Source organism: Giraffa tippelskirchi, chromosome 12 (genome assembly GCF_054371585.1).
Source record: "Giraffa tippelskirchi isolate mGirTip1 chromosome 12, T2T-mGirTip1v1.2.pri, whole genome shotgun sequence".
Classification (NCBI taxonomy): Eukaryota; Metazoa; Chordata; class Mammalia; order Artiodactyla; family Giraffidae; genus Giraffa; species Giraffa tippelskirchi.
In genome coordinates, this window is record NC_137286.1 from 139,234,945 (window position 1) to 139,247,645 (window position 12,701).

Below are 12,701 nucleotides of genomic sequence, written 5' to 3' on the forward strand. Positions count from 1 at the left end.
CTGCCCATGGCCACCTGGGTTTACTGCGTTGGAATTCTATAAATATGTATCTACACTGAGCCTCAGACAGCCAGTCAGTGGTGGTGTCAGTCCAGAGTCAGTTCATCTTGTGGCAGAGACCAGCAGGGACCCAGGGATAGCCTGGGACCCAGAGAGTCACACACATCCGGGAACCACAGGGAGGAGGTGTCCGGCGGGGATAGAGTTGTCTCTAGGTCCATTCACTAGCTACCGAGGCTGTGTGGTCATAACAGATTTTCCCATCCAAGTTCCTGAGACTACTCTACCATGTTCAACACACTTAAGAAACACCGGGTAATTACATTTTAAATGAATGCTTAAGGTGCAACTCCTATTTCCACAAATGTGAAGATTTCTAAGCTAGTCAAAGGAAAAGACATACTTCTGTTTGGATTTTTAATAACACAGTGCTCCATGAGGGTGGGCTCTAGAACCAGACTGGTCACAAAGCCCCTTCCCTCCATGCGCCATAGCACAGCCCTGGGCAGGTAACTCATGCACTCTGGTCTTAGCTTCTTCATCCATAAAACAAGGGGCGAGACTAGCACTTCCCCCTGTGGGGTTGTTGTAAAGCTAAAATGCCTTACTACTCAGAAAGCCCCTAGAACAGTACTGGGACTGGCACCCAGAGAGCATTAATAAGTGTTGGCTACGATGAAAGAGACTTTCCCCGGAGAACTGCCAGGAGAACCTTGAGAGGAAGTGACATACCTTAACTTTGGAGTTCTCTATCAAATGCTGAGCCATGGATTTTATCAAAACTTCAAAGAAAAACCACGAATACTGAAAGAGAAAAAAAAAAGAATCCAGTAAGGAAAACAGCAAATCAGAAGACGAGATGTTTACTCTCGTAGTAAGGTCATTGGCACGAAACAAGTGTGACATGAAGACACGGCTGAACCTCTTGACGAATGGTCAGACACGAGGGGCAAGGCAGATGTGCACTTGCTTCCATGTGTCCAACAGTAAACAGTGCCATCCCACTGGGAAACTGGGCGCTTACACTCAGCATGGCACAGCCAGCCACAGGCGCCTCTGGATCTCATATGTGGCCTTTCCTCTCGGCTGACTCCCACCTGCGGACACTTGCCTTTATAGTCTCTAACTCAGTGTCCGCCACTGGTCTGAATATGACTGTGAAACTCTGAATGGAGTAATACCTTGTGGCTCTCTTTGGAGCACAAGCATAAACAGCAAAGTTGGTACTGAAGAGTTAATTCTGTTACCGCTTTGAGGAGGTGCTGACTGTCTCCAAAAGCACAAAGAGGGTGAAACCAATCAGGCCATGAAGTTTGAAGTTTCTTCAATTTGCCTACCGCAAAGCCACACTGGCCCTCCCGACGTACCTTGAGTAGTTTGTTGCTGGTAAGGAAGTCAGCAGAAGGCTTGAGAATCGTGGTCATGGATTTGGTCAGCTCTTCGTGCACCGTCTTGTATTCAGAAGCAATATATGGCTCGGCCTTATATGCATACTTTTAAGAAAAGGGAAAGATACTTTAGGGCACTGGGTCTCCAAGATGGGTCGAGAGTTGGAGAGGCTCCCAAGGATGGAGACCAGGGACCAGGGACCACTGATGGGTGGGAGAGAAAGGTGTGGACATGGAAGGTGGGAAGGGTGGGTGTCATGTGACAGGAAGAGGGAGCCCAAGGTGTCTTCAGGGAACCCATCAAAACACGTGAACCATCTGACTCAGCTGGTGGGTCTTCCAGGACAGAACTCTACCTCCCCAAAACTGTAATCAATGTGTCACATGACTGACATGCAGTAACTGATTCCTTGAAGCACCCCAACGTAGTTTAAATATAAACTAATACACAACTACAATTCAGAGGTGTTCAAGGCTAAACAGAACATGTGTAACTATTCAGAACAGTAAAGGCCACTATGTTCACTGAATGTTGTATGTAAATGATGAACCTGTTGACATTTATCTAATGTAATCTCTTGCTTTCCTACATAGTCCAATGTGATGGTGGCTAGAGCTAATCTTCCATCTTTAAACCTCTACATCATTTGGGTCATATTATATGAAAAAACCCTTAAAGAAAGAAATGTAGCTGAAAGGATGAAATTAAGGAAATAAATGAATGGCTGCCCCTCTTTGGACATCCCCCTCATTCACGTGCAAGCACTGGCTGCAGGAATAGAAGAGAAAGCAGAGGGGTTAAGTGTCATCCCAAATACATCCCCAAATAACTAGATTTAAGGGAAAAAAATAGGTCCTTAGAAGAAAAGTTGGAGAGCCACAGATTTGAATGACCGGGGCAGTTTAATTTACATACCTTAACATATGACCTCAAGTGGCTCTCCAATCCTTCCTCATGGCACTGGGCAACCACATGAATAATGACCCTACACACCACAGGAATGAATAAAGCAATGAATAGTAATGTGGAAATGGAAACATTTCATTATTATCACAGTAGTAGTAGAACAATGATGATGCTATTGGCACCACAGGAAACGAGGAAACAAGGCATTGGATGGGGTCCCCACATATGGAATCAAAACAAGTTTCTTAAATATCATGTTCAACACGTACTGGCACCCCAGATATGTATGGCTGTGCTCCAGATGTGGACAGACTGAAAGGGAAGTAGGGTATATATACCACCTTTCCGCCTCACTCACCGTGTCACGTTGACTGCAACCTCCTCCTGGGTTGCTCGGGTGAGGACGCGGAAGAGCTGGTTCAGGATGGTGGGCAAGAAGGCGATCATCACGTGACCCTCCATTGCGTGCAGGCTCTATGGGCGTGGGATGGCAAGGTTCGTGTTATCATTTTAAAAGTAAACCGACCCCAAGAAATTTCCACTCAGCTTCAAATACGGACAGAAGAAACCCATTGAAACAAACAGAGACAGTGGCAACCAAGCTACTGGACAAAGATGTCCACGTCTGAAGCCTCAGAACCTGTGACTATGTTACATGACAAAGGGGAATTAGGGCTGCTAGTCAGATTAGCTGGCCTTGAGACAGGGGACTCTGCTAGATTATCCAGGAGGGCCCAAAGCAATCACGAGGGTCCTTAGAAGTCAAAGAGGGAGCAGGGGAGTGGTGGGGAAGAACACTCCGAGATGCAACATTGTTGGCTTTGAGATGTGGGAAGGGGCCACTAGCCAAGGAATGAAGGAGTCTTTGGGAGCGGGAAAAGGGTGGGAAATAGATCAATCCTCAGAGCTTACAGAAAGGAACTCAGCCCTGTTAATAACATCCTGGATTTGGCCCAGTGAGACTCATGTCAGACTTCAGAGCTACAAGAAGTGCAAGAAAACAGATTTGTGTTGTTTAAAGCCACCAAGTCTGCAGTAATTTGTTAGAGCAGCAATGGAAAATGCATAAAAGGCTCTTCTTCAAGTCACATGGCTCCTATGATGTAGCTGAAAGGGGACTTGAAGCAGAGATTTCAGAATCCCCATTCCATTTTTCTTGCTTAAAACAAACCAATTCCACTTCTCATGCTTCTTCTGTTTTGTCCCAATGCCTAGAACACATTTTTAGCTATTGCTCCCCTAGAATCACGTTCTGGGTGAAACTCCCCTGGACCAACCCTCCTGCTCGCTCCAGGAGCCTCCCGTCTACACAAAGCTAGGGCTGGTCATGTGCATTGTTGTTGTGCAGTTGCTCAGTTGTGTCCGACCCTTTGCAACCCCATGGTCTGCAGCCCACCAGGCTTCCCTGTCCTTAACCGTCTTCCAGGGTTTGCTCAAACTCCTGTCCATTGAGTCGGTGATGCCATCCAACCATCTCATCCTCTGTCGTCCCCTTCTCCTCCTGCCTTCAGGAGATTATGTGCATTATTTCTGACCCCCACCCTCACCTAGAACACATTCACCAAGGTTACGTTGTCCCCTACAATGAACTAGAAGTTACTTAACGGTGGGACTAAAGTCACTGTCTTTTATGTTCCTGTGACCGTGCTCTCTGTGCAGTAAGCACTCACAGGAAAGGCCTACAAGTGGCTGGTTTTCTATGTGGAATCACATGTTTCAGGCCCGGCCTGAGAAACATATATGTGGGGCTGGATGAAGACTGCAGTCATACCATTTCTGAGCCTACTCCTTGCCTCTATCTAAAACCCTAGAGATGATATCACTGTGAGAACATTTGGTGAAGGGCAGCCTTATAAGGTTTCCAGGAGTGAGAATAACACCTACCACCAAACAGAAAAAAGGGAGTTACTAAGAAAGACATCTGATACCTTAAGGTATTTTACAAGTTCACTTCCTAGGGCCTGGGCTCCAGATTCGGTTTTCTGACAGTACTGGAAAAAATTATGTAAGTGCTGATCCTGTGGAGATAAAAGAAGAAAGGAAAATGAAAGCCTATTAGCATATCTGGTATGGACACAGAGGTATTTGCTTCCGCAGCATGCGTGTTTTATTCAGACTATGAAACATCATATAAAAATAAAATTAAAAAAAAAAGACTTCAAAGGTCCTCCAACAAAAGTGGAAAATTTATTATGAGAACTGTTACTTGTACTATCCATTTATATCATTACATGAGAGCACCTTGTATGTTCTTTCTTTCTTTACGAAAGGACTTAGAGTGAAAATATATATATGTAACATATCAATTAGGATTTTATTCTGCCAATAAAATCATGCAGATTCATTCACAGAGCCGTCATTGCTAATTTTAATGGAACAGCATGTACCTGAGTGTACACTGTGGAAACCAGATGAGTCGAAACTTTGAGCAGAGGCTTGCTTCCATCTACCCATTTAATTTCTGGACCGTAATGCTGAAAAAATATGGAGGGGAAAAAAACATCCCAACAGATTAGTGACCTTGGGTTCAAACAGCATCTTCAGTTGAATGTACTGATGCAGTACTGAATGCCAGACAGTTTCACTGACTTGTTATTTATGCCTGGCTCATGGTAGGCATGTAACCATGCCCACTTTCTTCTCCTAAGTGCAATGCTCTTCTTAATAGATTGTCTAAGCTATCATTTCCATAGAGTTGCAGCTCTACGAATTATTGTCCATCTGAGAGAGAAAGGTTCCAATTTTACCAATCACTTGAACTCAGGATTCTGAAAGTGATGGCATAAGGTACCAGATAAAATAAATAGGATAGTAAGTATTCCTGGCACCTGAAAACGGTTGGTCATATGTTTGTGCTTGTTTTTATTTCTGAAACCTCCACTTTTCTCATTTTCAGACTAGGAATAATAACTGAATAATAACAGTCATAACAACTGAATATTATTATGATTTTACCCATATTTTTGAGTATTTTAACTATCTGTCCATAATATGGGCCCAAATTTGGCACTATTTAAATGCAGAGATATTAAAAGCCATTCACAATGAAATGAACCAGATCTTAACTAAGTATGTTATAAAACTGAAGTCTATAAAATTTATGATGGCTAAAAATAATATAAAACCAGAAAACCAATTGGAGAAATCTGAGAAGATTCAGGCTTTCATGAATCAGAAATATATCAGAAAGGGCTATGAAGTGGATATGGGATTTGCTTACTAGACTTACAATAAGCTGAAACACAATTTCTAATCATTTGCATGGCTGTAAGAACATATCTTTATTTGAGCATGGATAATTTGCAGAGACAAACTCCCATCTCATCCTCAAGTTTCCATTTCCCTGCTGAAGCAGTGCCAGTTCAGGGCTTATAAAATGCCCAAACTATAATTCTAGATTATGATAACTATTACCAGCACTGCCTTCCAGTGGCCCAGTGAAAGTCACTCAGCCGTGTCTGACTCTTTGCAACCCCTTTGGCTGTAGCCTTCCAGTCTCCTTTGTCTGTGGAATTCTCCAGGCAAGAATACTGGAGTGGGTAGATGCTCCTTTCTCCAGGGGATCTTCCCAATGCAGGAATCGAACCCAGGTCACCCACATTGCAGGTTGATTCTTTACCATCTGAGTCACCAGGGAAGCCTTCCAATGGGCTAAGTTTACTTGTTAAATGAATAACTAAAACCAAAATATTGGGACTGGCAAAAATACTGCATGCTTTTGTGTGTTATTGTTGTTTTAGCTGATCTTTAATGCTTTTGGAAGGAACAGGGTAAACTGATCTTAAAGTCCCATACCCTGCCCATCCCATGCTCCTGGAAGCCAAGGTAGCCAGAAGGGAGATTGGCTGAGACAGGGATGTGCTGCTCGCTAGTCACCACCCTTCCATCCTTCAGGAGAGGAAGCCAGGAATATCCAACTGTTGAAACAAAGAACAAAAACAACAACAACAAAAAATCACTGTAAGTGTAGGAAAATGTATGAAGATAGCTATGTTACTAAATTGCTTGATCTTTAAGAACTGTTAATACCAATCTGAGTAAGAAACTGAGAAGACTCAGAATATAGCCTCTGCATAAAAGAGTCATAATGCATGGTCTCTACGGGATGAGAATTCTAAAACTATCTCCTATAAAATGTACACATGTGAGCTGGGCATGCTACCTTCTTGAACGTCATCTAAATATACCTTCAGCGAAAGTATTCAAATTTAGAATCAAAAAGAAATTTAAGAACCTAATGCACAAGTTGTGAACAATCAAAGGAATGATGAAATTTAAACCTTGTGTTTCAACGACGTCCTTCTTCTTCGTGCTTCCTTTATTTGAATTATCGCAGCTGACATGGAAGAATGTGAACAGCAAGTGGTGCTTTTCATGTAGCTGGGTGGGCAATTCTATTTTAATCTGCAGGGAAGACAAAAATAACAATCTTTCTTATATTCCAAAACAACAACATGTCACCTGTGCACAAACATGCACGTTTGGTCTCCAAACTGATTTAACGCCTGCAGTTAAAGAAATCTGAGACTGTTAAAATTTTACTAAGGAAGAAATGGATCCTTAATACACTGTTATGATCTAACTGTTTGTGTCTACCCCACAAATTCATAAGTTGAAATCCTAGCTCCAAAGGTGATAGTATTAGTAAGTGGGGCCTTTGGGTGATTAAGTCATGAGGGTGGAGCCCTCATGAACAGGATTAAAGCTCTTGTAAGAGATTCTATAGAGCTCCCTAGTCCTTCCTGCCATGTGAGGACACAACTGAGAAGTCTGTGACTTGGGAGGTGGCCCTCACCCGTCTATGCTGGCTGGCACCCTGATCCTAGACTTCCAGCCTCCAGGACCATGAGCAATTAATATCTGCTCTTTACAAGCCACTCACTTTGTGGTATTTTGTTACAGTAGCATGAATGGACTAAAACATTCACTGACCCAAAACAGGAAAGTTGGTATTTCAACTCTAGAAAGAACTGGAAAACACATGAGAGATGCCACTTTGTTACCACAGCCAAGCCATAATGAAAAACCAGGTTTGACTATTTAAAAGCAGGATTCACACAGTAGTTTGAGTGAACTACATTATAATTCTACACGTGTGTGTTAGTCGCTCAGTTGTGTCCGACTCTTTGTGACGCCATGGACTATAGCCTGCCAGTCTCCCCTGTCCATGGAATTCTCCAGGCAAGAATACCAGAGTCGGTTGCCATTTCCTTCTCCAGGGGATCTTCTCAGTTCAGGGATCGAACTTGGGTCTCCTGCATTGCAGGCAGATTCTTTACGGTCTGAGCCACCAGGGAAGCGTATAATTCTACATAAGGAAACCCCCAAATAAGGAAGATTCTCAGGTCCAACAGATGTTTAACTATACTTAAGTATGCGTTTGAACAGAAACGGGTGAGAATATTAATTGTGGTAGTGATACAGGAAGAATTTTGACTTTTTCTTTTCTGTATTATCTGTACTTTTCAACTTATTTTTTTAATAATAAATGTGTTGCTCTTACAATTAGAAAAATTAAGTAAACTAAATATTTCAACATTTAGTTCTAGCACAGTAATTTCAGTATTATATGCAGCTTCTCTTGAATTTTGCTTTGCTAGGCAAAGAAACTAGAGTTTTCCTCAAAACTGGTTAAACTAGGTTTTCCCTTGAAAACCTCACTTACCTCATCATAAAATTCTGGGTTTTGGTGATGGTGTAAAACCGCAGCAAAGGCGCTTTCTGTGAATAGCGGCCCACCAGGTCTGCCATAAATGCACTAAAATGAGGATTAGCAAAGGGAGATTCAATCAATAGAGCAAGAAATTAAACTCAGATGTGTCATAAAGAAAGCAGCATTCCTACAGCATAAACGAAACCCCCTTTGATGGATTTCTCCTACAAGACCCCAGACCCACAAGCCCCCTTACTCCCCTCGCTTACCTCCCAGCCCTCCCCTACCCCTACTCCACTCCGTGGACAGCAACAGCTCACTGCTCACTTTCCCCTCCATGCCTTTGCTGACACAATCCCTCAGTCTGAACAACCTTCCCTTCCATGTACAGCAAGCAAACTCTCATGCATCCTTCAAGAAATGATTCATTCCTTTCCTGTGTCCTCGTGGCAATTTTTTATACTAATCATTCAGTTTTATCCAAAAAACCATTTCAGTATCTTCTACGTGTCAGGAACTTTTCCTCCATGACTGCTTTTTCCACTAAACTGTGAATTTCTTGAGGGCAAAAACTGTATTATAGTCTTCATGTATTATCTCCTTCCCTTTGGGGAAAGTCACTTCCACACAGTCACACTGAAGAATTTGGGTTCTGGAGCCAGACTGCCTGGGTTTGAACACCGGTTCCACTAATGTATGGTCCTGAACAATTCATTTAAATTCTGAGCATTAGGCCCATAATGTAAAAAAAAAAAAAAAGCAGATAATAATAGTTCCTAACTCAAAAGACTGTTAGGAGCATTAAAGGAATCTAATATCTATAAGGCTCTACAAGCAGAGCCTGGAATATAGTAAGCACTCAATAAACATCACCAATAATCTACTACTATTATTATTACAACTAGAATCAACATTTTCAAGCTAGGTACATGATATGTTTACTGAACTGAATACACATAAGAAAACCCCATCCCTAAAGAGTGCTACAAAATAGAAATTGCCAATTAAGAGCAAGCACTCAGTTATTCCTGTTCTGTAACGTTCAGTGTATGTGGCTATAGTCTGTGATGTCACATATTTTGTGTTTGTGTCAAATAAAATGTGCTAAGTCCCTTGTGCAGTTATCAGGAACTGCATTTTTAAAATGGAAAAACACGGACATCATAAAGTACCAACCTTCAGAGGCTTAGAGTCTTCCTCATCTGAATCTTTGAATTCAATGCAAATAGCAATATTTCTGGCCTGCAGCGATAGTTACATAAAAAAGAGAATTTTAAAAAAAGATTAAAGTATGCAAATATTTATGAAAGAACATGAGAAGCCAAAAACCTAAGAAAGTTTGGTATCAGAAAGAAAACTTGGGTTTCCTTGGTGTCCAGTGGTTAAAAACCTGCCCGCCAATGCAGTGGACACAGGTTCGGTCCCTGGTCGGGGAAGAGGCCACATGCTGCGGAGCAACTAAGCGCATGAAAGCCCTCGAGCAGCAATGCAGACCCAGTGCAGCCAAAAATAAACAAATAAATAAATAAAATAAATCTTAAAAAAATTAAATAAAAACTCAATCTTGCCACTCACCTTGGCAAAAGACTTTTGACTGTCATATTTCAAGGACTTAGGATAAACATACAGGTGATTGTTGTAGATGGTGTAAGGTTGAGTGTGTTTAGGGATGCAGGGTACAAATTCCTCCACCTCAAATGTAATTGGCATTTTAGTACAGGTTTCAAATTGCTTTGTAGGAATGTATGATGAGTTGATATAATCTAAAAAAAAATTAAAAACAAACAAACTGAAGTAAAAACCAAACAAAAACCAGTCTGTTTATTACACAGAACGTACACTTACTAGGAAAGTCTGAGGAAACATTATCAATTGTAATGTCTAGATTGCCCAAAATCACAGGGAGTTTAGCCATCTTCTCAGGTCTACAAATAAGAGAACAGAAAAGTCAAACAAGTTAGTTAGCTCTGAATTCTAGAGCAGCACTTCCTAGAGAAATATAATGTAAGCCACGAAAATAATTTTAAACTTTGTAGAAGCTACACTTAAAAAGAGTAAAAAGAAACAGGTAAAATTAGCTTTTAAAATATTTTATGTAACCCAATAATGTATTAAAAATATATCTCAATATGCAACGAGTATAAAATGTACGTTCTAGCTCATTGAAACCAGATGTGTATTTTATACTTAGAGCTCATCTCAGTAGGACCTATAATTCAAGTACTAGACAGTCACACCTGGCTAGTGGCTACTGTGCTGGGTACCACAAGCCCAGATAAGAATATCAACAAAATGTCACATTGGAAGTTTTCCTGAACCACTCCATTCTCAACATACATTCTTGGCTCAAACAGAATCAAGAAAGTTCAGGAGCCATCTGAGGCTCCACTGTCTAGTGAAATGTTGGATATAAAGAAGGTGCTGAGTGAACTGTCTGGTGTCTGTATTTGGTCTGACTCCATCCAATACAGGGGTGTCCTCTGTGACAGTCCTGACAAGCAGTGCTCCTGCCCTCAGCCCTTCCTAGTGACAAGGAAACCTTCAACATAGCCATTTCGACACCCAGATTACTCTTCCTTACAGCCTGGTAAAATTCACCTCACTGAAGCTTTCACTCATCAAGGAGCCTAGTCATGTTTCTCTAACACTTTTTAAATCATTACTAGACAGCTATCACATCTTCCTGAAGTCCTTGCTTCTCAGTCCTTTTGGGTCTTCCTCCAATGCCATCTCTCTCCCCTAAACACACCCCATTTATATCATGGCTCCCAGAACTGTTTCAGTAAGGTCCAGCGTGGCCTGAACAGGTGGGGTAGAGTAGCTGCCTGGTTTTGAACAATATCCCTTTCTATGGATGCAGCCAAAATTCTACTACTTTTACACAGTCACACCACTTCAGTGAGGCACATTAAATATACAGTCACCTAAAAATCTCTGTATCTTTTTTTATATGCTTTACTATCTTGTTATAGCTCTCCATCCTGTCTTTATACAATTATGTTTTTAGAAATCAAAACAGGATTTGATTTTTGTCCCAATGAAATTTTATCTTTTTATGACTGAGTGATTTGTAGTTGATCAAGACCCTCCTAAATCCAGATTCTAACATCTAACATATTAGATATTCCTAATACATATGTCATGAAGACATTCATCAGCACTTTACATTCTCATAAAAGTCTTTCATGAAGATACTGCACAGACTATTGCCAAGAAGCAGCTCCTTCTCAATCCCCTAGAAGCCCATCGCCAGAGTGAGACTAGCCACCCGTCACCTCTCCTTGCATCTGCTTACTCCAGCACTGAACAATTTTTCATTCTTTCACACTTCTCTGACTTTGTGGTCATCTTGGAATATATGCTTTACATTCTTCTGTCGAACCAGCTTAGTGACCCAATTAAAAAAGGAGAAGCAGAAATGTGGTTAGGACAACTAGTTCGATGCAACATGACTTCTTCCTAGACCACAGTATGCTGCCTCCTGGTTCTTCAGAAGCCACCTGTTTAATAACGTCTTTGAGATCACTGGCAAGAAGCATCACAGCTCAGTTGCTCATGGATTCAGCATTTGGTTGAATTGTTCCCAGTTTTGAAAAGTTCCTAACTCCTGTTTTTAAGATTCCTCAGATATCATCATTGTTGTCTCGAGCAGTCTCACGGTCAAGATATCTTGCGGTTCTGTTCATGTGAACCTGGATGTCCCTAATGGTTCCAAATTCTTGCTCCCATATGACTACAGCCTATGACAAATGTCGTCATCTTTGTCCTTCACCAGCCCCAACTAACGGAATCACTTTCTGTCAGGGTTCCTCTCATTTCCACCGGCCTTTTGTCTATATCTGTAAACCTCATGCAGAAACTAACAGCATTATCACCTAAACCACCCAATATAGTAGCATTTAAAAAAGATCTGCATTTTAAAGAAAATGTTCTATTTTTATACTTTGCTTTCAGATCCCCTGCAGAAATAAGAGACACAACCATGAGCAAATCAAATAAATATAAAATATCGCATCCCTCTTCTTAGATGGATGCTTCTTGAGCACACCTCTCTCTGACAGGATACCATCACAGCACACCATCTCTCGGACAGGATTATTTTCTGACTAAATCTTGGAAAGTCTCCTCTGATGATCACCACAAAGGAGAGGGGCAACGTGACTCATGAGCTTTGACAGCTATTTTCTAAACACTAGGACAGCTTCAGAACACGTTTCTTGTCCACTGCTAAATAACATTGAGACAATCACGGGAGCAGAAACAATAGCTTTGGATCCAAGCTGGGGTCCAAGCCACTGACATGTGATTATTTTTTGTGAAAAAAAAAAAAAGGAAAGACAATAAAGCAACACTAAGGTTTAAAAAAAAAATGAAAAAGGAATTCTCTACTCCCCTAACTCAAGTGTGATGAACACTCAAAGACACAGCAGCATTTCTTCGGATTCTTAATGAAAAAGCACTGCAGCCTCCCTCATGGTACTGCATCTTCTGCACCTGACAGCACTGGGTCCCTATTTCCAGGTTTCTGAGTCTCTCGCTAGCCTTCTGGACCACACTCTCCCCAGGAAACCCTTCCTACGGGAGGTCTGGTGCACAGGGAGAACCACCCCATGCTCGGGACCACTGGAGGCCTGTGATCTTAGCTTCTTGGCTGCAGGCTCTCTGCTCATACCACGTTTTGATTGATGGCCCTGCAAATTCCACCCTTCAGGCACCACCCAGGAAGCCAGACTGTGAGCCGAAACCACTCCCA

The 12,701-nt window shown here is 41.7% G+C and overlaps 1 protein-coding gene across 18 annotated transcripts in view; it reads right to left on the reverse strand.

Annotated features, from left to right (window-relative positions):
• Positions 1 to 12,701, reverse strand: part of DOCK9 (dedicator of cytokinesis 9) — a 355,717-nt gene that overhangs the window by 163,455 nt on the left and 179,561 nt on the right. For all 18 annotated transcript variants that reach the window (XM_081548917.1, XM_081548909.1, XM_081548910.1 and 15 more), the window contains 12 exons: positions 9,794 to 9,873; positions 9,524 to 9,711; positions 9,125 to 9,190; positions 7,961 to 8,053; positions 6,576 to 6,699; positions 6,091 to 6,212; positions 4,683 to 4,769; positions 4,224 to 4,313; positions 2,654 to 2,769; positions 2,305 to 2,374; positions 1,368 to 1,493; positions 733 to 804 (listed from right to left, as the gene is read on the reverse strand). In XM_081548917.1, coding sequence (XP_081405043.1) covers positions 733 to 804; positions 1,368 to 1,493; positions 2,305 to 2,374; positions 2,654 to 2,769; positions 4,224 to 4,313; positions 4,683 to 4,769; positions 6,091 to 6,212; positions 6,576 to 6,699; positions 7,961 to 8,053; positions 9,125 to 9,190; positions 9,524 to 9,711; positions 9,794 to 9,873 — 1,234 coding nt within the window. The remainder of the gene's footprint in view (positions 1 to 732; positions 805 to 1,367; positions 1,494 to 2,304; positions 2,375 to 2,653; positions 2,770 to 4,223; positions 4,314 to 4,682; positions 4,770 to 6,090; positions 6,213 to 6,575; positions 6,700 to 7,960; positions 8,054 to 9,124; positions 9,191 to 9,523; positions 9,712 to 9,793; positions 9,874 to 12,701) is intronic.